The 25,813-nt window shown below is 50.2% G+C and overlaps 1 protein-coding gene across 1 annotated transcript in view; it reads right to left on the bottom strand.

The window, feature by feature from the left end:
* Nucleotides 1–25,813, bottom strand: part of IGHMBP2 (immunoglobulin mu DNA binding protein 2) — a 129,345-nt gene that overhangs the window by 21,588 nt on the left and 81,944 nt on the right. Inside the window, exon 10 of the mRNA XM_090032338.1 lies at nt 19,157–19,275. Coding sequence (XP_089888464.1) covers nt 19,157–19,275 — 119 coding nt within the window. The remainder of the gene's footprint in view (nt 1–19,156; nt 19,276–25,813) is intronic.

Here is a 25,813-nt window from a genome sequence, read left to right on the forward strand (position 1 = left end):
GAATTTCAACTTTTGTTAAAAAAAGAAAAACAAAACAAAACCTCAAAGAACACTTCTAGCCCTCCGTTTCCTAAAGCTAGTCCATGAGCCACTTTTTTCCTGAGACTGTAGGCAGCCTGAGGAGAAAAATCACTCCATTCAGGTCAATTGCTTGTTGGCTTTGAAACCTCAAGATGCCAGTATATGAACACTTTCACTGCTATTTTAGCCAACATTCAACTAACGTGATAGTCCCACAGTACTTTCTCATGCCTTCTCCAGTGCTAGAAACATCAAAATAGAATCCTTTGATCACTTCTAGCACTGAATACGGATGTATTCTGCAGAACCCTGAAAATTATACATATAGGGACAGCAGAAAACAAAATAAATATCAAAGGAAACAAATCCAGGGATGCTGCACTGATTGTACTACCCACTCCAGAGGCAACCTTTATTTGTTTGCACCAAGCAGCTGGAGGATTTACATCCTAATGCACCAGAAAGCTATCTGAGATCTAGGCCCATGTTACTATGCAGTGCACTGGGCTTGTGCCTTAACGTGCATCCACAGCACATCCTTGGCACTGCCAGAGGAGTTTGCTCCCAGGTAAGTCCTGTCTGTCCACTCTTGCCAAACCTTCTCTAGGTATGCCCCACACAGACCTTCTCAAGCATGTTGGAGACCAAGGACCTAAAACTAGCACCAGGAAATGCAATGCAGTTGCAGGCTGGGAGCCTGAAATCTTGATTTTCAATATAATCAAAGTTTTAATTTGTTCTAGAAGTTTGCCAGATCCTGCAACAGCTTACACACATTTTTCACTTTTTGCACATCAGTTGCTACACATGTATGTAAGTGCTTGCAGGATCAGAGAGGAAAGTGGCAGGAGGCTAAAAGTGGAGAGACCACAGCCCAGTGATTGTGGTCCCCTAAGACTCTGGTTCAATGTCCCTGGATGCTATGGTAGGGAAAGAGCTAACTGCCTCCAGTTAGCTCTCTCTCTACTTCTAAAGTGGGGAAAAAAGCACCTCGCAGGAGTGCTTTACGGACAACTGCATTCAGGATTGTGAGGCACTTGCCTACTGAAGGAATGGGGGCCCTATCAGGAGGTGTCAGCTGGAAGAAGATAAAAAGCAGCTAAGCTGGTACAGTTCATGTTTTTGAGGTCTAGTATCTCCCAACCTTAGTGGAGAACCACTCCAGGACTCAGAGAGTATTTCCAAGCATTGGATCTGCACTGGTGAGCAGAAAGAAAACAGAATTCATCCCTGAAGTAAGCAGTCTAGTTGCTGAGTAGGCTGTGTTACCTTGTGGAAGATGCCAGGTAGAAAGGAAATCCAGGGAGACTTGTCGGGGTGATAGTGGGTGCATGGCAAGGAATCCACAGCATTGCTGGTCTCAGAGGAGAGACTGAAGGCCAACCAATTGCAGCACACCCTCTACTGACCAATAATAAAACTGACCAATAATAAAGGTAATTTTGGTCTTAAACAGCTTAAAATCTATTAGAGGATGCACCGTTATATTGACAGCCATAAAAGCATGTGATGTGGGAGGAAGGATCCTGGGTTTTGGTCTCTAGCTGGTTACTGTGCTCAGGTATCTTCACCCTGATACTATGCAGAAAAAGCTGGGAAGAGGAAGCCCCCCCCACATACAATGGTGCTCCCTTCTAGCCTCTCCTCCCTATTATTTATGCACCTTCTCGGCTTATCAAAAGAACCTGGCTGTCTTAACGTCCATGGTCTGATGAGCCCTACTGCACACAGGTAGACATAAAATTCACAGCCAGTATAATGCAGAGGGGTAACATTTCACAATTGATGCAAAACTAATCTGCAAACCTCCTTAGTGCTGTGGTCATTCTCCCTGATTACAGCTTGCCCACATCACTGTGGTGAGGTACTTGTCATCTCCCTAACCGCAGAGCTTTAGACATCTAATGTGTTACAGTAAAGAGCTGACAAAGAACCCCTGAGGCAACTGCAGCGACAACCCTTTCAACTAACAAGCAACACAAGGCATATAGAAGTTTGCTGTCTGAGATCTTCCATATCGAGAACTCGCTGTGTCGCTCATTGCTGCCAGGCGTGTTACAGTCTGCATGATAATATGCTTCCATTATCTGAGATGAGAGGCAGAAGCCTCCTTTAGCTCTAAAGAAAAGTAGCTGGTTGATCCAACATGGTCCCAATCCTTAGCACTGCCACCCCACAACACCTGTGTGTGTCAAACCCTGGGCCAGCAACATTGATCGACAGGGCACAGAGAAAGTGCTCACTCTTCCTGTTTCCAAATTCTTGCCATCTGACTGATCTACAGAGCTACACTACCACCACAGAGTTACAGCTGTCTCTTCAAGGGCTGCACTCATTGCAAATGCTGTAATCGAGAATGAGAAAGTAATTCAAATTATAGTTACTCTTTGGCTGTCAGGGCTGTGTGAAGCTTTGGGTGCTGATTCGATTCGGAGATCCAGTCCGATTCAGCAGCCGAATCTCTGAATCTGAATCAAATCAGGTCCAAATCGATTCGAAGCTCTCCAAATTGATTCAGAAAAGATTTGGAGAGCATCAAAGATTCAGGAAGTCCCCGCTCACTGCCGCAGGGAGCTGGACCTGAACTCTGTGCCAGTAAGTTGGGGGGGGGGAGACGACGATCACACACACGCGACCCCCCTGTCAAGCCCCATCCCCTGCTAAGACCCCAGCCCACCTGAGCACCCCCTGACCTCCGCTTGCTTTCCCAGCCCTCCCTCCCCCCCATGGCTGCCCTGACTGGCCCCAGCTCCTGGCTCTTTAAAAAAAAAAAAAAAAAAAAAGAAAAAAAAAGCTGCACACTCACTGGATGCTGCAGTGGCCATCAGGTCTTCTGGGGGCTTGTCGCAGAGCCCCCCACACAGTGGGGGACAACAGGGATTTCCCCCCCCAAGCCAGTGAATGTGGGGCTTTTTTGCTTTTTTTTTTTTTTTTTAAGAGCTGGGGTGGGTGGGGAAGCCATGGGAGGGAGGGGGGGAGCTGGGAGATGAGGCAGGGGATGGGGACTTGTGGCAGAGGCCCCCACACAGAACGAGGCAGTGGGGTTCAGCAGGGATTGCCCCCCCCCCCACTGGGCAGCAGCTTGGAAGTGGGGGCTTTTTTTTTTCTTCAAAGAGCTGGGACACTGGGGCTGGGAGAGCGGGTGGGGGATGGGGGCTTGTGACAGAGCCCCCCACACAGTGCGGGGCAGTGGGGATCACCCCCACTCCTGGCAGCATCCAGTGAATGCTGGGCTTTTTTTTAAGAGCTGGGCCAGGTGGGGCAGTCGTTGACAGGGCTGGGAGAGCGGGCAGGGGATGGGGCCTGTCTGATTTGGAGGTTTTGCTGATTTGGTGGCAGCTGAATCTTTGAATCAGATTTGACCAAATCCATTCAGGAATGTGATTTGAATCACCAACTCCGTGAATCAGCTGAATCCAAATTCCAAGTGAATACTAGCTGTTTCACACAGGCCTATTGACTGTAAGATCTTTGCAGTAGAGCCTGTCTCTTTGTTGCAGTTACCTACAGTGGTAGCCACAACAGGGCCCCAATCTCTGATTGGCAGAGGGATGAAGAAATGGATTCGGTATTCTGGAGTTGGGCTTGGGACAAAGAGCATGAAGCAGCAGCTGGAAACCTTTCCAGCTGTAGGCTGGACTGACCTACCTTGGGTCAGAGATGAGCAGCCACTAGTAGGACCTGCCGCAGCCAGTGCTTCTTGCACAGGTCCCTTTGTGGTCCCTATCTTGAAGAAGGGGAGGAAGGAGGACCCGGGTAATTATAGGCCAGTCAGTCTCACCTCTATTCTCAGCAACACCTTAGAAAAAATCATAAAGGACTGCATTTGCAGGGGGCCAGCAGGTAACACAATGTTAAGAGGCAACCAGCATGGGTTTACAGCAGGCAGATCCTGCCCGACAAAGCTGGTCTTTTTTTATGACCATGTCACAAAGTGCTTAGATGCAGGAGTGGAAGTAAATATTATTTACTTGGATTTTAACAAGGCTTTTGACACAGTGTCACACCCAATTCTTACAAGCAAACTGAGTAGCTGTGATGTGGATTTTTTCACAGGTGGGTGAAAAACTGGCTTATGGGATGCACCCAGAGAGTGGTGGTGAATGGGTTGGTTTCTCTCTGGAGGGATGTGGGCAGTGGTGTCCCCCAAGCCTCTGTCCTTGGACCAGTACTGTTTAATATCTTCATCAGCGATTTGGACGAAGGTGTTGAAAGTACCTTGCCCAAATTCACAGATGACACTAAACTATGGGGTATAGTAAACACACTGGAGGGCAGGGAGCGAATTCAGGCAGATTCGGACAGACTGGGGAAGTGGGCAGATGAGAATAGGATGCAATTTAACAAGGATAAATGCAAGGTGCTGCACCTGGAGAGAAAGAATCTCCAACACACCTGTAGAGTGGGGGGTACCATTCTGAGCATCACAACAGTGAAAGGAGATCTTGGAGTCCTGGTTGATGCAAAATGAACATGAGTCACCAGTGTGACGAGGTAATAAGCAAGGCTAACCACACTCTTTCTTGCATCAGCAGGTGCATCATGAGCAGGTCTAGGGAAGTGATAATTCCCCTCTATGCGGCATTGGTGAGGCCGCAGATGGAGTTCTGCATCCCGTTTTGAGTGCTGCATTTCAAGAGGGATGTGGATAACCTTGAGAGGGTTCAGAAGAGGGTTACACGTATGGTTGAGGGCCTGCAGGTAAGACTCTATGAAGATACACTGAGGGACCTGAATCTCTTCAGCCTCCGCAAGAGAAGGGTGAGCGGTGATCTTGTGGCTGCCTACAAACACATTGCGGGGGGGAGGTCCCCAGGGAATAGGCGATACTCTTCACCAGGGTGCCCCTCAGGTTTACCAGAAATAATGGACACAAACTGAAGGAGAATAGATTTAGACTGGACACAAGGAAGAAATTCTGTATGCTAAGGGTTGCCAAAATATGGAATGGGCTTCCAGGGGAGGTGGTGCTTTCCCTTACCTTGGAGGTGTTCAAAAGGAGATTAGACAGGCATCTAGCTAGGGTTACCTAACCCCAGCACTTTTTCCTGCCTGGAGCAGGGGGTCAGACCCAGTCATCTGCCAGGTCCCTTCTGACTGTAGAAATCTATGAATCACAGCATCATAGGGAGACAACCTGCAAGTGCAGACCCTGCCACAGGCTAGAGACAGAAGTTACACATTAAATGGTTTAAGTGACCAGAAACTGGTTTAAACCTCTAAAACAACATTAGTTCAGTGCACATAAACCAATTTCAAAATGGCCAAAACCAGTCTGAGATAAACCTGGTTGACTGTTGCATCAGACTTCACTGATTGAGCTCAAACCAGTTTTGCAACTTCTGTTCCGGATCCCTTCATGGTTTAACTTAAATCAGAGTCCCCCAGCATCCCAGCATGCTCTGCAGCCCTAGGCCAGGCTTTGCTCTCTGCTTCAGCAGAGCAGGGATGGCCTCGCCCCTCTGCTCTCTAGCTGGAGCAGGAGCAGGCAGGGGCCTGGCCAGATGCATGCCCCCCTCAGGTGAAGGGAGCAGGGAAGAGGTTTATTTCCCTTCCCTCCCCTATCCCACCAGCATCGACCTGCCAGGCATTTCTCTACTGACTGCTCTAGTGGTGGAGGTGTGGCTGGCTCTGGCACTAGCCTGGAGTGAACTGACCAGGGAGGGTGTTTAATTCTCCACTCCACTCCTTGTTGCTGCAGCAGCAGGGGCAGGGGTGTGGCCAGATGCTGGCCAGCATGGTCTCCTGAGGCAGAGGGGGCAGGGAGGGGGTTTATTCCCCACTCTGCCCCGGGGGACTGCAGCCAGGGCCTGCCAGCTCTGCCTGCTGTCGATTGCTCCCTGGGCAGGGTGGAATAAGCTCCTTCCCTGAACCCTCCACCAGATGCTGGAGGGAGGGGGGAAATAACCCCCCTCCCTGCCCCCTTGCCTAAGAGGGCTATGCCCCTGCCCCTGGAGTGGCGAGGGACTGTGGTGGGGCAGGAGCCCCTCTCATGGTTTCCCGGAGAGTGCAAGTCTCTTCCCAGTGGGGCAGTCAGAGCTGCTGCAGACTGTGTGGGGTGAGCAGCAGCGGTGCTAGGAAGGATTTGGGGGGCTATGACCACCCCTCTGAGCCCTGAAGCCATCGCTCGCCCCACGCAGCCTGTGGCAGCTCTGCCTGCTCTGCTCTACCCCGCCCCTGCCTACAGTGCAGTGCCCCACTGAGAAGAGGCTTGACCTCCCAGAAAACCACGAGAGGGGCTGCTGCCCCATCAGGGTTGTACCCCGCTTGCCACTCCAGCAGCAGGGCAGAGGCACAGCCAGAGGCCGGCTGGCATGGCCACTTTAGGTGAGGGGACAGAGAGGGGGGTTATTTTCCCCCTCCCTCCAGCATCTGGCACAGGGGGCAGGGAAGGAGCTTATCCCACTGCTCACCCTGTGCATGGAGCCATCAGAGGCAGCAGCAGTTGGGGCTGGCAGAGCCCAGCTGTGGTCCCCCAGAAGCAGAGGGGAGAATAAACTTCTTCCCTGCCCTCCTTGCCTCAGTGGGCCATACTGGCCTGCCTCTGGCTGTGCCCCCACTCCTGCTGCTGCAGCAGTGAGCGGGAAGTGCCAGGTGGACCCAGCCTGTATGGTGCTACTGGGACAGGAAGCGGAGAATTAAGCCCCCTCTCTGGCCAATTCACTTGAGGTTACTGCTGGGGCTGGGCATGGCCCCCAGCACCACTTCCCGGAAACTGAGGGCTACTCTAGTGGCCCTTCTGAGCCACTGCAGACATGTGCCTGAATTTCTCGAATGTCTGTTCACTTGCAAATTGGTTCAATCTAGGCAGGCTACACTAACCTGCAAAGACTGAATCAATTCAGGCTCCAGCTTTTTGAATGTCGGTCCCTAGCCTGAATGTCCTTGAAGCCCCATGGCCACAGGCTGGTTCCAGAATTCATAGGTTGCTGACCCCGGTCACAAGGCACTGTATGCTGGCAAGAGGGGGAGAGAAAAGAGGAACAAATAAACCGTTGGGAAGGCACACATACAGGGCTCTTCTCTTGTGGACTGGGTCTTGCAGCACTGACTCACTTAAAAGGCTAGCTACTGACAGGTGGTCATGGAAGTGAATCTCTCAGTACTGGCAAAAACAGTGCGATCCATTTCAGCTAGTGACCAGAAAATTGAGAGGTTGGCTACCACTGCTGTCTAGAAAAGCCCTTGCAGAAACACAGAAGGGAGGAAGCCTTGGTCTTTCTGCCTTTTACCGCTGGCCTTGAGCTACTTCACATACAAAAGGCAGAGGGAATGGTGGGGGGAGGAGAGGGGAGTAACTCCTTTTTAAGTAAATAGTATTAAAAGCTCTTCTAAAGCTCTTAGCAGTGCAGAATGAATTGATGCTCCCTAACAGGGCAATTGATGCCCTTACAGGGCAATTCAAGAATGTCTTTGAGGCCCAAACCCCACCCACAATACAAAAGAACTGCCCAGGCAAAAAGGCCAGACTAGGACTCTGTGGACCCAGCTCCTCACTAGGCAGGTTTGTCAGCACTGGAAAATAGTGGCCAGACCCATCTCTGAGTAACACACGCCTGCCTAACCATGTGCTGCAAGCTGAGCATGCAGCTTGCATCTCTGATCCACAGCATTTACTCTCTACAGGTTCAATCCTACATCTAGTTCCTGGGGCTCAGGCCCCTGGTGCCTAGTCCATGTGGGCACTAACGATGCCGCCAGGAGGAGCCCTGATCGCCTGATGGAGGACTACCATGCTCTGGGGTGCATGCTGAAGGAGATGGGCGCACAGGTGGTTTTCTCTTCTATCCTGCCATTGAGTGGACGAGGTAGACAGCATGAAACGTGCATCGCGGAGACCAACTGGCAGCTACAGGAATGGTGCTTCAAAGAGGGCTTTGGCTTCCTCAGCCACGACCGGCACATCACGACGAAAGACATGCTGGGATGGGACGGGCTCCACCTTTCCCCTAAAGTTAAGCGTGTGTTCTCTTCTAGGTTGGCAGACCTCCTCCGGTGGGCTTTCAACTAGGCTCGTCGGGGGAAGGGGAAGATGAGGGCAGAGGAAACATCAAACTGCCAGACCAAACAGCACCCACAACTACAGCCCAGCCCAGACCAATGAGCGAAGCAAACAAACAGGTAAGAGAGAGGGGCCAGGTTAATGCTGGGACTAGGGGGTCAGTACACACATCCACAGGAGGCCTCAAATGCCTCTAGACAAACGCTCGTAGTATGGGCAACAAGCAGGAGGAACTCACCCTCCTGCTGGCTGACACCAGCCCGGACATAGTGGGGACTGCGGAAACGTGGTGAGATGCAACGCATGATTGGGCGGTGAATGTCAAGGGCTATAGGCTGTACAGGAGGGACAGGATAGGAAAGAGAGGTGGGGGCGTGGCACTCTATATTAGGGAGGAATACACATCCTCGTTAATTAGCAAGGAGTCAGGGGAGGGGCACTCTTTGGGTTAGAGTACAAGGCAGTTGAGGGGAAAGAGACTTAACAGTGGGAGTCTACTACAGTCCTCCCAACCAGGGAGAAAAGCTTGACCAGGAATTCTTGGGTCAGCTCACAGAGGTAGTGAAGGCTAAGGATGTGGTAGTCATGGGGGACCTGAACTTCCCAGACATTTGCTGGGAAGAACAGTCAGCCAGGTATTAACGCTCACGTAGGCTCTTGGCCAGAGTGCAGGACCTCCATCTAACCCAGGAGGTGCACAGCCCCACCAGGGGAGACGTCTTGCTGGACCTGGTGCTGGCCACAGGTGATTACCTGGTGAGGGCGCTGCGGGTGCTCAACCACCTGGGCGACAGCGATCATCGCCTGCTGGAATTCACCATCCAGCGCAAGGTGGCAAAGGCATGCAGTAAGGCAGCGGCCCTAGATTTTAGGAGGGCAGACTTCAATGAGCTAAGGAGGATAGTTGGAGAATCGCTGAGGTCCCAGAGGGGAGGGGAGCCAGGTGTCCAAGGAGAGTGGTTGCTCCTTAAGGAGACGATCCTCCAAGCCCAAAGGAAGGTAATCCCAACGAGGATCAAAGGGAGCAGGAGAGCACACAAGCCTCCGTGGCTCACCAAAAGCATCTGGGAGTGTTTCCTTGCTAAAAAGGAGGCTTACACCCAATGGAAAGAAGGGGTCATCACCAGGGAGGACTATTCTGTAGTTGCTCGGGGATACAGGGGGGTAGTTAGGAAGGCCAAGGCAGAGATGGAACTGGGGCTAGCTTCCCAGATTAAGGACAATAAGTCCTTTTTTAAATACGTAGGGGGTAAAAAGAAGGTCCCGGGTAATGTGGGGCCCTTGCAGGACGCCATGGGAAACTTGGTCATCACACCAGACAGCAAAGCTAACATGTTTAACGATTTCTTTGCCTCCGTCTTCCTAAGTAGGGACCAGAACAGCCACCTCCCTGCTGGGCCCCCCTCAGGCCCCGGGGGAGGCACACCTGGGCCACGGGTTAGCGAGGATTTAGTTAGGGAGCTTCTGGAGGGGTTGGACATATTCAAGTCAGCCGGCCTGGATGATCTCCACCCTAGAGTTCTAAAGGAACTGGCCGAGGTCATTGCAAGTCCCCTGGCACAACTTTACGAGCACTCATGGTGCTCTGGTGAGGTACCAGAGGACTGGAAGAGGGCCAACGTGGTCCCCATCTTCAAAAAAGGCAGGAAGGAGGACCCGGGAAACTATAGGCCAGTTAGTCTTACCTCGATCCTAGGCAAGCTGTTTGAGAAAATTATGCTGGCACACATCCAGGAGGGGCCAGCAGGGGACTGCATGCTTAGGGGCAACCAACATGGGTTCATCAGTGGCAGGTCCTGTCAGACCAACCTAGTGGCCTTTTACGATCAGATCACCAAATCATTAGGTGCTGGGGTAGCAGTGGATATAGTCTTCCTGGACTTCCGGAAGGCTTTTGACACTGTCTCTCACCCCGTTCTCATTAAGAAACTGGGGGGCTGTGGTGTAGACACCCACACAGTCAAATGGGTCGCCAACTGGCTGGAGGGCCGCACCCAGAGGGTGGTGGTGGATGGGTCCTTCTCAGCCTGGAAGGACGTGGGCAGTAGGGTTCTGCAGGGCTCGGTCCTCGGGCCCGCACTGTTCAACATCTTCATCAGCAATTTGGATGAGGGGGTAAAAAGCACCCTGTTCAAATTTGCTGATGACACTAAGATGTGGGGGGACGTGGGCACACTGGAAGGATGCAACAGGCTACAATCAGACCTAGACAGGTTACAAGGGTGGGCGGACGAGAATAGGATGGGTTTCAACACAGACAAGTGCAAGGTGATGCACCTCGGGAGGAACAACCGGCACCATACCTACAGGTTAGGGAACTCCCCTCTTGTCAGCACGGAGGCGGAAAGGGATCTGGGGGTCATCACTGACTCCAAGATGAACATGGGCCGGCAGTGTGGAGAGGCAGTCAGGAAGGCCAACCGCACCTTGGCATGCATCCACAGATGCATCTTGAGCAGGTCCAAGGAGGTGATCCTCCCCCTCTATGCGACATTGGTCAGGTTGCAGCTGCAGTACTGCATCCAGTTCTGGGCGCTGCACTTCAAGAGGGATGTCGACAGCATGGAGAGGGTCCAGAGGAGGGCCACTCGTATGATCACGGGACAACAGGGCAGGCCCTATGAGGAGAGGCTACAGGACCTGAACCTGTTCAGCCTCCAAAAGAGAAGGCTGAGGGGGGATCTAGTGGCCTGTTATAAATTAGTCAGGGGGGATCTGCAGGCATTGGGGGAGTCCCTGTTCCCCTTAGCACTACCAGGAGTGACCAGGAATAACGGTCACAAGCTGGCAGAGGGTAGGTTTAGGCTAGATATCAGGAGGCGCTACTTCACGGTCAGGGTGGCTAGGGTCTGGAACCAGCTTCCAAGAGAAGTGGTGCAGGCTCCTACCCTGGGGGTGTTTAAGAGGAGGTTACATGAACATCTTGCTGGGGTCGTTTGACCCCAGCACTCTTTCCTGCCATGGCAGGGGATCGGACTAGGTGATCTGCTCAGGTCCCTTCCGACCCTAGAAAATATGAAACTATGAAACTATGAAATTCTACTGAGGTCAAAGGAACGACACTTGGGCGCACAGGTCTCCTTCCCTACAGGGATTCCTAATGGTAGGCCTGAGAGATGGGAGGGTCTAATGGCATATACTTCAAAGGAGAGCATGGGGAATGAAGGCAGGGCTAAGGGTGTTGCTTAGCTGATAGTTTCAGTGCAGTGGGTTATTTTTTTTAAATAAAGTTTTTCTTTTTTTTAATGACTCATTTTTTGGAAAATGACCCAAAACGATGCACAGTTTTTGAAGATGACCCAAGAGGGGAAGGAGGTAAAGCAAACTCATTTGTTAAGGAAATAATCATTTACTGGGCAACAATTACAGATCTGATGCCCCCTACACAGGAAGACTGACGAACACCTCCCATGCTCGGATACTATCTTTCATAGATTTCATAGACATCAGGGCTGGAATGGACCTCGGGAGATCACTGAGTCCAGCCCCCTGCCCAAAGGGCAGGAAGTCAGCTGGGGTCATAGGATCCCAGCAAGATAAGCATCCAATTTACTCTTGAAGGTGTTCAATGTAGGTGCTTGAACCACCTCCGCTGGCAGACTGTTCCAGACCTTGGGGGCTCGGACAGTAAAGAAATTCTTCCTTATGTCCAGCCTGAAACGGTCTTGCAGGAGTTTGTGACCGTTCGACCTCGTCATCCCTTGGGGCGCTCTGGTGAACAAATGTTCCCCCAGATCCTGGTGGTCACCCCGATAAACTTATAGGTGGCCATCAGATCACCCCTGAGCCTGCGCTTTTCCAGGCTAAAGAGTCCCATGGCTCTCAGCCTCTCATCGTAAGATCTGTTTTCCTGACTTCTGATCATGTGCGTGGCTCTCCTCTGGACTCTCTCAAGCTTCTCCACATCCTTTTTGAATTGTGGAGCCCAAAACTGGATGCAGTACTCCAGCTGCGGCCTCACCAAGGCCGAGTACAAGGGGAGAATGACATCCTGGATTTGCTCGAGAAGCATCTATGGATGCAAGCCAGCATTTTGGTCGCTTTATTAGCCGCAGCATTGCATTGCAGGCTCATGTTCATCTTGTGGTCAATGATGACCCCCAAGTCTCTTTCTTCTGTAGTGCTAACCAACGTAGCACTGCCGAGCCTATAAGGATGCTGCAGGTTTTTCCTCCCAAGGTGGAGAACCTTGCATTTTTCGGTGTTAAACACCATCAGGTTCTCGTCTGCCCATTTGCTGAGCTTGTCCAGGTCAGCCTGGATCACCCGCCTATCTTCTGGCGTGGATGCTTTGCCCCAAAGTTTGGTGTCATCGGCGAACTTGGCCAGTCCACTCCTGACTCCAATGTCCACATAATTAATGAAGATGTTGAACAGGATGGGTCCAAGGACAGAGCCTTGAGGGACCCCACTGGTCACAGGGCACCACGATGCCATCAATTACAACCCTCTAGGTCCAACCATGGAGCCAGTTTCCCAGCCAGCGGATCGTGGTGGAACCAAGGCCACAACTGGCCAGTTTGGCCAAGAGGTGATCATGGGATACCAGATCAAAAGCTTTTTTAAAGTCAAGATATATGACATCAATCTCTTCTCCCTTGTCCAGGTGATAGGTTACCTGGTCATAGAAGGACATGAGATTGGTCAAACAAGACCTACCCGCAACAAACCCGTGCTGGCTATCCCTTAGGATGTTAGCCTGGGCCAGTCCCTCAAGGATGGCCTCCTTAATAAACTTTTCTAAGATCTTCCCCAGGATAGAAGTCAGGCTAATGGGCCTGTAGTTAGCCGGATCCACTCTCCTCCCTTTCTTGAAGATCGGCACCACATTGGCCTTCTTCCAGTCTTCGGGCACTACACCAGAGTGCCAGGAGTTTTCAAAGATCCGTGCCAGGGGCTGGGCTATGACGCTCGCCAGCTGCTTGAGTACCCTGGGGTGCAGATTGTCAGGGCCGGCTGACTTGAAGGTATCCAGCTTCTCAAGGTGTTCCTTCATGAGGTCAGCATTGATGGAGGGTAGGGGATCCCCCTCACCCAGATTTCCCTGTCCCATAGCAGGCACGGGCATCCTGTGTGACTGATGAAAGACTGACGCAAAGTACCTATTTAATAGGTTGGCTTTTTCCTGGGCGTCAGTTGTCAGTTGCCCCATCTGGTTTAGCAGGGGTCCAACATTGCCCTTGCTTTTCCTCCGGCTCCCCACATATCTGAAAAAGGACTTTTTGTTGTCCTTGATGCCTGAAGCTAGTTGGAGTTCAGTTGCAGCCTTGGCTTTCCTGGTTTGCTCCCTGCAGCACTGGACCAGTGCAGAATAATTCTCCTTCGAGGTGAATCCCGTCCTCCATCCTTTGTAGGCTTTCCTTTTTAGCCACAGAAGGTCCGCTAGGTCCCTGGAGAGCCAGGAGGGCTGCTGTGCCTTCTTGCTGCCTTTCCTCCGTGTTGGAATAGATTTAGCTTGTGCATTGAGGATCGCTTCCTTGAGAAGCAGCCACTCTTCTCGAACTCCCATCTCCCCGGGGTCATGGTCCCTGAGGGCCTGACCGACAAGCCTCTTGAGCTTGTCAAAGTCGGCTTTTCTGAAGTCAAGGACTTCTGTGTTGCTGACTGACTTGCCAGCTTTACGGCGGATGGTGAAGGTGATCAGCTCGTGGTCGCTGTCACCCAACTTCCCATCGATCACTAGGTCGCCGATTAGGTCGTCCCCCATAGCCAGTACCAGGTCGAGCAGCGCTTTGCCTCTCATTGGCCCATAGACTTCTTGAGTCAGGTAGAGGTCATCCACACACGAGAGAAAGCTTTGCGCCTGCTCAGATTTTGCTGAGTGATCTTCCCACGAGATGTCCGGGTAATTGAAGTCACCCATGACAACCAAGGTCCTGGAGCAAGCGGCCTCAGTCAGTTCCCGGGCGAACTCCTGGTCAAGCTCAGGACTTTGAGTGGGAGGTCTGTAGTAGATTCCCACCGTTGTGTCCCCTGTGCCGTATTCCCCATGAATTTTTACCCAGAGGGTCTCTAACTGTCGATGGCGGTCGCCAACATCAGCTTGCAGGGACATGTAGCTTTCCTTCACATAGAGAGCTACACCCCCGCCCCTTTTGTCAACACAATCCCTCCTGTACAGGGTATAGCCCTCTATACCCGTGGTCCAGTCATGGGTGGAGTCCCACCAGGTCTCCGTTATCCCAATGACGTCATAATTCTTTGCACTGAGCAGGAGGACAAGCTCCTCCTGCTTGTTGCCCAGGCTCCTGGCATTAGTGTACAGGCAGGCAAGTGTGCCCTTGGGGGCTCTTGCCTTGCCCACAGATTGTGCCAGGGCTGGGGCAGGGGTGGGCTCCCTTAAGTGCCTTGGTCTGCTGGCTTTGCAAGGGTCGCTCAGCGGGCCAGCAGTGACAGTAGTCCCCCCATCCCCCAGCGGGCTTAGTTTAAAGCCCGGTGGAGCAGGTCAGCCAGCCTGGCTGAAAAGAGCCTCCTCCCCAGGGGGGAGAGGTGGAGGCCATCTCTTCCCAGCAGCTCGCTGCCTCTCTCGCCAAAGAGCGGGCTGTGGTCATGGAAGCCAAAGCCTTCCCGATGACACCAGCGCCGCAGTCTTTGGTTCACTGCGTGGATCCTCCTCTCCCTCCTAGGCCCATAGCCCGAGACTGGGAGGATCGATGAAAACACCACCTGAGCTCCCAGACCCCTAAGCCCCACTCCCAAATCCCTGTAGTGCCTCATGACCTGGCTGGGGGTGCTCCGAGCCGTGTCATTGGTGCCCACGTGAATAAGGAGCATGGGGTAGTAGTCTGTGGGCCGGAGGAGGTCTGGGATCCTCTCTGCAATGTCTCCGATGCGGCCCCCCCGGGAAGCAGCAGACTTCCCGGGCTAAGGGGTCGGGGCGGCAGATTGCCCCCTCAGTGCCCCGCAGGATGGAGTCTCCCACAACAAACACCTTTCGCTTTGTCTTGGGGAGAGCGGGGCCAGTAGCTGCAGTCGAGCCTGGGTTGCCTGCGGGAGCTGGCAACTGAGCAGGCTCTGCTGGGGCTGCAAGAGGTGCGAACCTGTTGCTAAGCTCCGGCAAGAGAGGGGCCTTGGTGCGGCGGGCCTTAGGGCCCTTGACCACCTTGGTCCATGCCCCTGACTGGGCAGAGCGGGAGGTCCCAGAGTCCTCCTTAGTCCTGGAGGGAGACGGTGCTCTACCCTGCGGCTCCCGGGGGAGAAGGGCCTGGCAGTAGGAGTCTATCTCCTGCTCGCAGTCCCTGATGGCACGCAGTCTCTGGACTGTGGCCTGGAGCTCCTCCAGCTGGCGCGCCAGAGACCCCAGTAGGGAGCAAACCCCGCAAGGGGAGGTGGCCATGCTCCCGGGCCCCAGAGCCTGAAAAAGGGACAGGCAGCCCCCGCAGCCAAGAGCCAGGGGCTCCGTCTGCGTGGAGCCCGGAACCATGGGCTCCATCTGGGTGGCCGTCTCTGAGGTGCCCAGTGGGGGGGCCGCAGAGCCCGAGGGGACCCTCGGGGTGCGGTGCGTGCCCATCCGTGTCATGCCTCTGGTAGGCTGGCTACGGCTGGGGCTGACTACTCTGGGGGGGTCGCAGGCAGGGTCTCGTGCCCTCCCACACCCTCTCCTGCGCGAACTCCGCGCTAACTCGAGCGCCTGTTTGCGGGGCTCCCTGGGGGGCTGGGCCAAGTAGGGGCCTGGGCGGGGGCTTGACCCGGCCCGGCTCCAGGCAGCCGCCTCCTCCCAGGGAAGGGGGAGTTAACCCCTTCCCACCACGAGCCCGCTTACCTCCGGCTGTGCTGGGAGTTGGCAGGGGGCTCTGCGGCTGCTGAGGGGCTGCTTGATATGCTTTGTCCAATATGAACCAGTATGGGCTACACTTTCTTTACCAAGCATCTGAGTATTTTTTGTTTCGGGTATGCTTAAGGTGTTTAATGAGTGAGAAGGAATGGCTGGGACGGAAGTAATGATTTCATGGATGAGGCACCTGAATGCTGCTCTGGAGAACTGGATTCTATCCCTGTCTCTGCCACAGAGCTTGTGTGTAATGCTGGCCAAATTCCTTAATTTCCCTAGTTTGTCTTTAGCTGCACATTTCTTATTTTCTAGGTGGCAAATGTGAAACAGATTTCCAGAAGTGTGGAGCACATACCACTCCAGATGTAGTCATCAGAAGTTGTGCTTCGGGCATGTAAAGTGTTACAAAGATGGTTGGCCTCAGTTTTCTCAAGCTGGGCACTGAAAATCAGCAGACACTGGAGAATTTTGGCCTTAATCTTTCTCTGCCTCAGTTCTTCGGGTGTAAGCTGAAGATAATACCAACCCCCGTCACCTTCCATAGCTGTTGTGAAGCTAAACTCATGGACATGTCCAAAGCACTCCGATATCACGGAGAGTGTTCTACAGCAAAGCCCAGGGGCAAATGAATAATTCAATGTTCAGTGCAGGGTTTGGACAGCAGGCAGTAAATAAGATTGGGATGCAGGTGTTGAATGAAGAGGGTTAAAAAAAAGAAAAAGAAAGAAACATCGAATAGCATTCAGTAAGCACCGTCTATTCTATGCCTGAAATGAGGTAAGGGGCTTTGGGAAAAAAAATTAACATGTGCTTATAAATATTGTGTCATCATATGCACAGGAGGTTGAATTCACACCACACAGAAACCATAATTCTGGCATTTCTTAACTCATGAATGCCTGACTTTACATAATCGTAATACTCCCATAATATCTTTCTTCCCATAAGATATCCAGAGAAAAAAGGATTTCCAACACAGATTTTAGACACATCTGTCACTGCCTCAGTCTCCATAACTATAAACATACTTTCACAGTTGTTCTTCTAGTGACATGTCTAATGTTGTGTACTTAGGCACTTCTGAACATTAAACCCCAAGGGATCTTAGAGTCTAACTCATTTTCAAAAGTGGCTTTGGCACTTGGGAGACAACGTATTACTGAAAATCAGGAAGATTTAGTTTTAACTTCTGTTACTTTTCTTCACCAGAGTTATATCAGCTAGAAGTGTATGTGTGGGCAGTGGTGGTGGGGGGGGGGGAACGACAGACAGAATCAAATGACACCGTTATGCCAGCAAAACCTCTGGTGCAGACACAGCTTTGTTTAGTTTCTGCCGCACAGTGGCAAAGGCTCTTGGTATAAAAAGCCATGGGGATCTTAAAATATAAGGCTACAGTTCAAAACATTACCCTGGGACTTTGGGAACTGATCTCTAAATGAAGACAACTGAATTAGAAAAGTTATCATCAAGTTCTAGGGGTGCACCAATAGAGATTTTGGGGGCTGATACCTCTAGTAAGTTCTGCTTTGTCTTGCAAACTGGTTGCCCAGCTATGAAAATGGCAACAGATGTTATCTTATGGCTGTTATAAGTGAGCACTTTCTTGTGCATCAAAGGGCCTACTTAAGCCTTATTCCATCAAAGTCAGCACGAATCTTTTCAGTAGTGCATCACACCCTATAGGGAAAAACAGCTTGTAGGCTAGGAGCAGAACTGGGGGGGCAAGAGACCATCATTTGGTTCCTGCTTCTGTCAGACTCCCGACATGACCTTGGGCAAGTTTAGTCCTCTGCTTTCCATCTAAAAAACGGGGCTAAAAAACATCCCCCTCAAACGCAGTGCATGTCCTTGTCTATGGAAGGGCTGCCTCTTACTGTGTCCTACCACAATGGGATGAATGGTTCAGCCTAGGACCTTCTAGGAGCTACCATAATAAAAATTATTATGTAACATCACTCCTATCAGATGGCTGCCAAGCTGGCAGTCCTGCTTGTCACTTCACTGAAGTTAACGTATTTTTATACATCAGCGTGTTTTGCAAACCGCTCCCAGTTATAAAACTCCCCCTGATGTACTGGGGCAGGTATACTTCAGAGGAAGCTTCGCATCTCATAGAACACAAAGACTATACACTAGCAAACCCTCCCAATTTCAAAGCACTCCAGCAAATGCAGAGAAACTAGAACAAATTAAGACCTAGTTAACTGGCATCCTTGAGCTGCATTATCCTGACTATCCATTCTCCCTCTAGTTACAAGAGCACAGAGAAGGTAGCTTCATCATTTTTAAATTCCGTTCTTTAGCTCATGGTTTATTACAACCGCTGTGAAGCCTGACATTAAACTCAATTTCCATAATGAAACCTATTTTTTAAAAGAGAACAAACAGCAGTAAAGTATTTGGTCTGAGGAAGGGAAAAAGATTCATGGACAAAATCTAAGGACTTCAGAAACTGATTCAGCATATGAAATAAATGAGGCTAACATTCTGTGATAGCCAACCATAATGGTATCTCTTTAAAATAAGGACTCGATCTATTCTACCTGCTTCAAAAGTCATCACCAACAACATTCATTCTGACTTGGACAATGTAGCTGCTAGAGTGGTCACATCTCCCAGGAAGCAGAAAGGGGCCCCCATGGACAGCGTGTCTTGACTGAAATCCTCTGTCTTAGAGAGTAAGGTACCCACAGAAGCCAATCTCCACGATATGCTACAAAGTGCCTTTCCTCTTGGCCTCCAAAAGGCAGTGAGCTACTGGATTTCTCAAGGAAATGCCCTCCAGACAGGTTTCCTGTATGCCCTGGGTAGGCTGCCAGAGATGTGTTATGGAACATGCCCCCATTCCCCACACATATGCATTGTGAAGCTGATGCCTTAATTTATGATCCAGGGGTAGGCAGTAGTACACTTGCAAAAATGCAGGAACCTCCTTTCTAAACACTTAGCTATACCTGTCAGGACACCTGCAGGGCAGAGGAGGAGACAACACCTGCCATTCTTTGCTCTGAAGGCATTACATGAATATGAGACCACCACCCCCACAAATTCTTATCTGTATTGGTGATGCATACCCACACCCTGGCCTTGAAGAGCCTTCCTCAGATGTAATTACCACTCTCTGACTGCTGCAACTACAATTTCCTTATTATTTTTCCTCCATCATCTACTCAGCGACTTTCCCTTGGCCTCCCATATCATCCTCTGATAACGAGATACCTGGTATTATTGCAGCTGGCCTCTAATCTGCTCTATGACTTAACAAGGTGAATGGCCAACAGGACTACAAGTTATGGGACTGGGGATCTGGGAAAACTTATTCCTATCTGCAAATCTAACATCCTATGAAGCCACAGTACCTTGGTTCCCTTTAGACTGCTCGTCTTCCACTTCAAGCTCAAATAAACCACAGCCAGCGGTATCTATGAGCAGTAATGGCATCCTAGTCTCTTCAGTAGAAGCAACTCCCGGCAGGTCCCTAATAGGTTGTTTGAAAAAAAGCAAGTTAACAGCACTGAAGCAACAAGGAACATTCTGCTTCTGCCCCCACCCCCAACACAGTGAATAAATTCAGTCCCAGGTGTAAGAGAGAGGAGCTGTTAATAGCACTTCCTATGGACAAGAGTGCAAAAGCAACAGCAAGGCCCACTCAGTGGGCTGAAGTCTCAGAGGCACTGTATGACGGCTAGTGCAAAAGAGCAATCACAGACTGGTACTCCAGATCTCCTATACTATAATCTCTACTCTGCTACTGACCTGCTATGTGGCCCTAGATAATACAGTTTATTCCCTGCTTTACTTTCTCCATCTTTGTTATAAAATGTCTCCCTGATGCCCCGCTTCTTACCTTAACACTGGGCCTCTTACATGTGTAATCACACGCCTGAATTGTTTGTTGCTTGCAGGCTCACGTTAAGAGTTTGTCGGTCTCAGCAGCTCCTGAATGAACCTATCTAACTCCTTGGCCAGAGTGTGTTGCATGTATTTGGACAGTGCCTGATCTACAGAAGATAGGGTGCTGTTACAACACGCAGTTTAAGAGCTGAGGCTGTATCGCATGCCACTGCCTGGATTTAATCCCTGGCATTGACCAAGACAGTGGCTGCCTTGCCTGCTTTGTAAAGGGAAAATGTCAACAATTTCCAAGATAGTGATTGTCCTGCAGGGTCAGAAATGTATGCCTGATATGAGCAGACACAAATACTGTGTGTAGGATCTACATTATAACATCCTGTTAAACCACCCCGACAGCCCCATAGAGGGCATAATGGCCATTTGATGGCTGGTCCTTCCCAGCCTTCAAAACTTTCTGATTCTGCAATACGACACACCATTTCCCCCCCTTTTTTAATGAATGGCAATCACTTTTAATGCTAGTCAAAGTATGGTGTGTGGGAGTTCATGTCTCACTTAAATAGATTCAGACAGTAACGACATACAGATCTAGGATTGTACCTGCAGCAGCTTTCAGTTTGTAGTGCTGCGAAGAGAAAGAAGTGTCCCTAAAAGCACTCTATCACAGTTATCAAATCATTGTGTCCTATTAGTTAAGGCAGAACACATGGTACAGGTAACCAAAGAGGAATTCAGTTCTCACAACATTTCTACATCTAAGGCAGCTACATCAGAAATTGCATTTTGATATCAAAGAAACTTGCTTGTTGCAGTCACAGGCTGCGAACAGACTGCAAGATAGATGCACTGCAGCTGGAAATCAATAGAAGGCTGGGCAGCTCTAAGGCAATTATATAGCAAGTCCGAATGCAGTGGCACTGCAGTGACATCTGATGGTGCAGTCACCACAAGAGCAAAATCAAGGTTATTCTGATGGCTGCTTGTTCCAGATGCCCCAAACCCAGATATTTCTGCTGGGTGGTGTGCCTGCATATAGGAGCAAGAAACCACTACTGTCCCAAAAGTTTACAACCCAAACAGAAGGGACAGACAATAGAGAATAGAAAGGAGGGGTTATCCCCATCTTATGGACAAGCGAACTGCCACTGGAGCCAGGATTTTGCTTAGAGAAGTAACGTGGCTTTCTCAGCATGTCTGAGGAAATCCATGCAAAGCTAGGAACTGAACTCAGGTTTTCCTGAGTCCCCAGACAAGGCCTTAAATCCCAGCCCCCTGCAGGCCAGCAGCTCCCCAGCTCTATAAGTGTGTTCTTGTACATTTATATTCCACCAGTTCACTTTACCTTCAGTAGAGTCTTTAAGGAGATTACTCACTTCATCAACAAAAGAAATCTCCACTCCTGACAAACTCATTCATCTCCTATCTGGAGACAATCCCTTTGTAGCATAAGCCTCTGGACGTACATAAACACAGACACAAGAGTCTACTCAGAAAAATCCTAGCTAAGGTTTTTCCTGGCTCATGAGTCAAACCCAGGCAGAAACACTAAGTAGGAGGACAGCCTGGTGGAAAACCTAATGCACAACCCTCATCCTGGTTTAAGTTTTTCTGCTGAAGGAAGCGGTTGGCAGGATCTGGCAGAGATTGTCTGCACACCCAACATGGCTCTGAAAGTGCTTGTTTCTTGCAAACATGCAAGAGGTTTGGGGCAATGGGAGAGGGTTTAGGGCCATCCTTGAGGGACTGGCCCAGGCTAACATTCTAAGGGATAGCCAGCACGGGTTTGTTGCGGGTCGGTCTTGTTTGACCAATCTCATTTCCTTCTATGACCAGGTGACCTATCATCTGGACAAGGGAGAAGAGATTGATGTCATATATCTTGACTTCAAAAAAGCTTTTGATCTGGTATCCCATGATCGCCTCTTGGCCAAACTGCCCAGTTGTGGCCTTGGCTCCACCACGATCCGCTGGCTGGGAAATTGGCTTCGTGGTCGGACCCAGAGGGTTGTGATTGATGGCAGTCACTCATCGTGGTGCCCTGTGACCAGTGGGGTCCCTCAAGGCTCTGTCCTTGGACCCATACTGTTCAACATCTTCATTAACGAAGTCAGGAGTGGACTGGCCAAGTTCGCCGATGACACCAAACTTTGGGGCAAAGCATCCACGCCAGAAGATAGGCGGGTGATCCAGGCTGACCTGGACAAGCTCAGCAAATGGGCAGACAAGAACCTCATGGTGTTTAACACCGAAAAATGCAAGGTTCTCCACCTTGGGAGGAAAAACCTGCAGCACCCTTATAGGCTCGGCAGTGCTACGTTGGTTAGCACTACAGAAGAAAGAGACTTGGGGGTCATCATTGACCACAAGATGAACATGAGCCTGCAACGCGATGCTGCGGCTAATAAAGCGACCAAAATGCTGGCTTGCATCCATAGATGCTTCTCGAGCAAATCCCGGGACATCACTCTCCCCTTGTACTCGGCCTTGGTGAGGCCGCAGCTGGAGTACTGCGTCCAGTTTTGGGCTCCACAATTCAAAAAGGATGTGGAGAAGCTTGAGAGAGTCCAGAGGAGAGCCACGCGCATGATCAGACGTCAGGAAAACAGATCTTACGATGACAGGCTGAGAGCCATGGGACTCTTTAGCCTGAAAAAGCGTAGGCTCAGGGATGATCTGATGGCCACCTATAAGTTTATCAGGGGTGACCACCAGGATCTGGGGGAATGTTTGTTCACCAGAGCCCCCAAGGGATGACAAGGTCGAACGGTCACAAACCCCTGCAAGACCGTTTCAGGCTGGACATAAGGAAGAATTTCTTTACTGTCCGAGCCCCCGAGGTCTGGAACAGTCTGCCAGCGGAGGTGGTTCAAGCACCTATACTGAACACCTTCAGGAGTAAATTGGATGCTTATCTTGCTGGGATCCTATGACCCCAGCTGACTTCCTGCCCTTTGGGCAGGGGGCTGGACTCAATGATCTCCCGAGGTCCCTTCCAGCCCTAATGTCTATGAAATTGCCATCCACAGTCCTTCTCCCCTCACCCCCCATCCCCTCCCAGGTTCTGAGCAAAGATACATCACCACCTCTCACTGAAATACTTCCTCTCCTCAGATCCGGAGGACAGATATATTCCTTTGCTAAACACAAACCTTAAACAGTTACCCAGCTTTTGGTGCACTCTCCATCCTTGGAAGTTTTTAAGACCCAGCTAGACAAAGCCTTGGCTGGGATGATCTAGTAGGGGATAATCCTGCTTCGAGCAGGGGGTTGGACTAGATTACCTCCTGGGGTCCCTTCCAATGCTCACTTTATATGTATTCTGTATCTGCCCTGCTCTCCCTCAAACTGGCATCTACTGAAAGGCTTGCCTCACACAGACAAGGTTATTAAAACAATTCTTTGAGTACTCCTAGCAGGCAAAGAATACACTTGCAGCCTCTTTCTGTTCCCAACAATCTCAAACTTGGGAACATTTGCTTCCGCAGAATCATCAGCTGATATATCTTTCAAGAGAGAAAAATCACCCTCTTCTGAGAGAGGAGAGGTTGCAGCAGCACATGTTGTTACCTTGGGGAAACAACCATCTGCGGTGTTTATTGAAAGGCTTACCTCTGGAGACAAAGGTGAAGTACCAGTGCTATAAGCCAGTCTGGGCTGCAATGAAAGTATCTTGCCCTGAAGTCAAGACAGTCACTGTAGCCAGCACCCCATGTCTGATGTAATCTGGTCTAATCTCCAGCATCTTGTTTACCAAAGAATTAGTGGAACATAGTAACGGTGGGCATAAAGTGCTTCTTGGGGACAGCCTGTGATTTTGATCCCACGTCTCTTGATACTTGGGACTTCCGATCTTGGAGCCATGTGATCAGGGGAGAATATTTTCAGTAAGTTTCTAGCCCATCTGATGGCAAAGAAAATCTTGATAATGTGGTCAAAATGTAGTCTTAAATCTCAGAATGCAGACGGCCAACAAAGGGAATCTAAAATGTGCTATATTTTAAAACTCTTATAGTTTTATGCCAATTTCATGCCTTCAGAGGCTGTGTCCATATGATTTCCCTCTAACCCCAGGATCATCACAAAATATGCCCCACCTACTCACACACACCAGAGACCCAGCCATTAGGTAGAGTAGACAGCTTGGAGCAGACCTGGGTGCCTGCTCCCCAGCACCACTCCTGAGCTCTTCTAAGAGACAGCCTAAGCATGACTCTTGGATGCACATCTGGAGCCACTCTGAATGACCTGTTCTGCCCAGCTGTCAATCTCTGGGGGGTTACTCTGCCTTGTCACTGTCTTCTCAGGGCCAGAAGAGTGGCTATGACATGTCAACAGGAATAGGCTTATTATTTGCAGCCAGTCAGTGGTGATGATACCACTCTCTGGCTTCAGAGACCTCTATGACAGTGGACAGGCATGGGAGCTTCCTCTTATTAGCCCAACTCTCTGGCTTTCTAAGAGTGCTATCACTTGCTGGTAAGACTCAAAAGAAGGTCTGGAAAGAACCGTTTGTTCCTTAAGAAACTCTAGGACCAAGAAGGGATGCCAGGAGTAGAGAAAGCCTATCCTTTTGATACAACCAACCCCATTTCACTAAAACTCCCCAAAATGTGCTGCATGGGTATGACTGTGAACTATCTTATTATGACAGTGCCTAACAACTCTAAGCCTGGATCAGGGCCCCATTATGATAGACACAGAACAACCCGACACAATACAACACAGTACAACTCTGGCAGTATCCTACAGGTAAGTAGTCAAACAACCAGAGAATAGGAGAAGAGTACTGATAAGTGAGCTGGCATAATTTACTGTACTTGCATAACACATCAGCCAATTTTGGAGCTCAGGTAGCTTTTAAAGGGGCTGCACTCCAAGTGGCACAGTCCCTTTCAAGAAGCTGGCATTCATTTCCCTGATCTCCAGGGTTCAGAACCTGGAGTGTGGGCACTCCTATGGCTCCCCTGCTGGGATGCCAGCCTGTCCATGCAAAGCCATCTCCCACCAAGACCTTTGCACAGGGAGGGCCACATTGAGCAGTGCTTTTGTTCTACTCTAGGCATTTCCTAACGGTTTAAGTTTCAGCCTTGCTCAGAAAGCCACTTCCATTCACTTTCCTCCACACAGAAACTGTTGCCTATGGTCTGGCTGGAAAGCTTTTCCCAGTAGCTTTCATGCATACCCACTGGTCCTATCATTTATGCTGTGTTTAAAGTAGCAACCGATAGCTAATTATTGCAGCATAAATATTTCAGGGTTCCTTTACTTTTTCTGTTTTGTTGCAACGTCTCTGACTCACAGCAGCAAGCCAAGCCTTCAGATCTTCTCCAACCTACGCCTGGCACCCAAGAAACAGTCACATCAGCTGACTTCACGTACTGCCTGCTATTGCTTGTATGTACCTGATGTGCTGGATGCAAAACAGGGAAGCCCACATGACCTCAGAATCATCTCTGCAAGCAGTCTTCAAACTGTGTGTAAAACTCCCAGCCAAAAAACTGAAGTGAGACTGAAAATTGTAAATTTGCATCAAGAAATTGAGGGAAATAGGAAATATTCCTGAAGGGAGGGGATTTGCCTATTTTTTTAATTCAATTCAATTTACTCTTAAAAAATAAGAAAAGCAAAAAAATAAAGACAAAGGATCAAGCATCCTAACAACCTAAAATCGACCTGAAGCATGAGTTTCAGTTGTTATGGAAAGACAGACTTTCTTCATGGCAAAGGTAATGGTATAGTGCAAGGGTGACCACTATCTGTCCCAAAGAGATATGTCATCCAGCTTGTGGGGCTTCCTACAGGTCCAGAAATTTGGCAGCATGGGAAGCAGTGGCAGTATTAATTGCTATATTAATTGCTAGTAATTGCAGAGCTGCAGCAAGTAATATTGCCACTACTTGCCATCCTGCCAAATTTCCAGACCTGTGTCAAGCCCTGTGGGCCAGATCCAGAGTGTGGAGGTGAGTCACCTGGCCCATGAAACTGGAAATTTGGTGGCAGGAGAAGTGGCAGTTCTGTGGCTCCAGGAGATGCAGCAATTAATGTTGCTGCCATCTAATTCCAACCCTGTGGGCCAGAGGACACAGCTCCACACTCTAGATTTGACTTATGAACCAGTCCCACGTTGCCCATCCAGCCCACAGGGCCCCATAGATTTAGTG

This window comes from Crocodylus siamensis, chromosome 2, assembly GCF_052110815.1.
Source record: "Crocodylus siamensis isolate JL-2025a chromosome 2, ASM5211081v1, whole genome shotgun sequence".
Lineage (NCBI taxonomy): Eukaryota > Metazoa > Chordata > Crocodylia > Crocodylidae > Crocodylus > Crocodylus siamensis.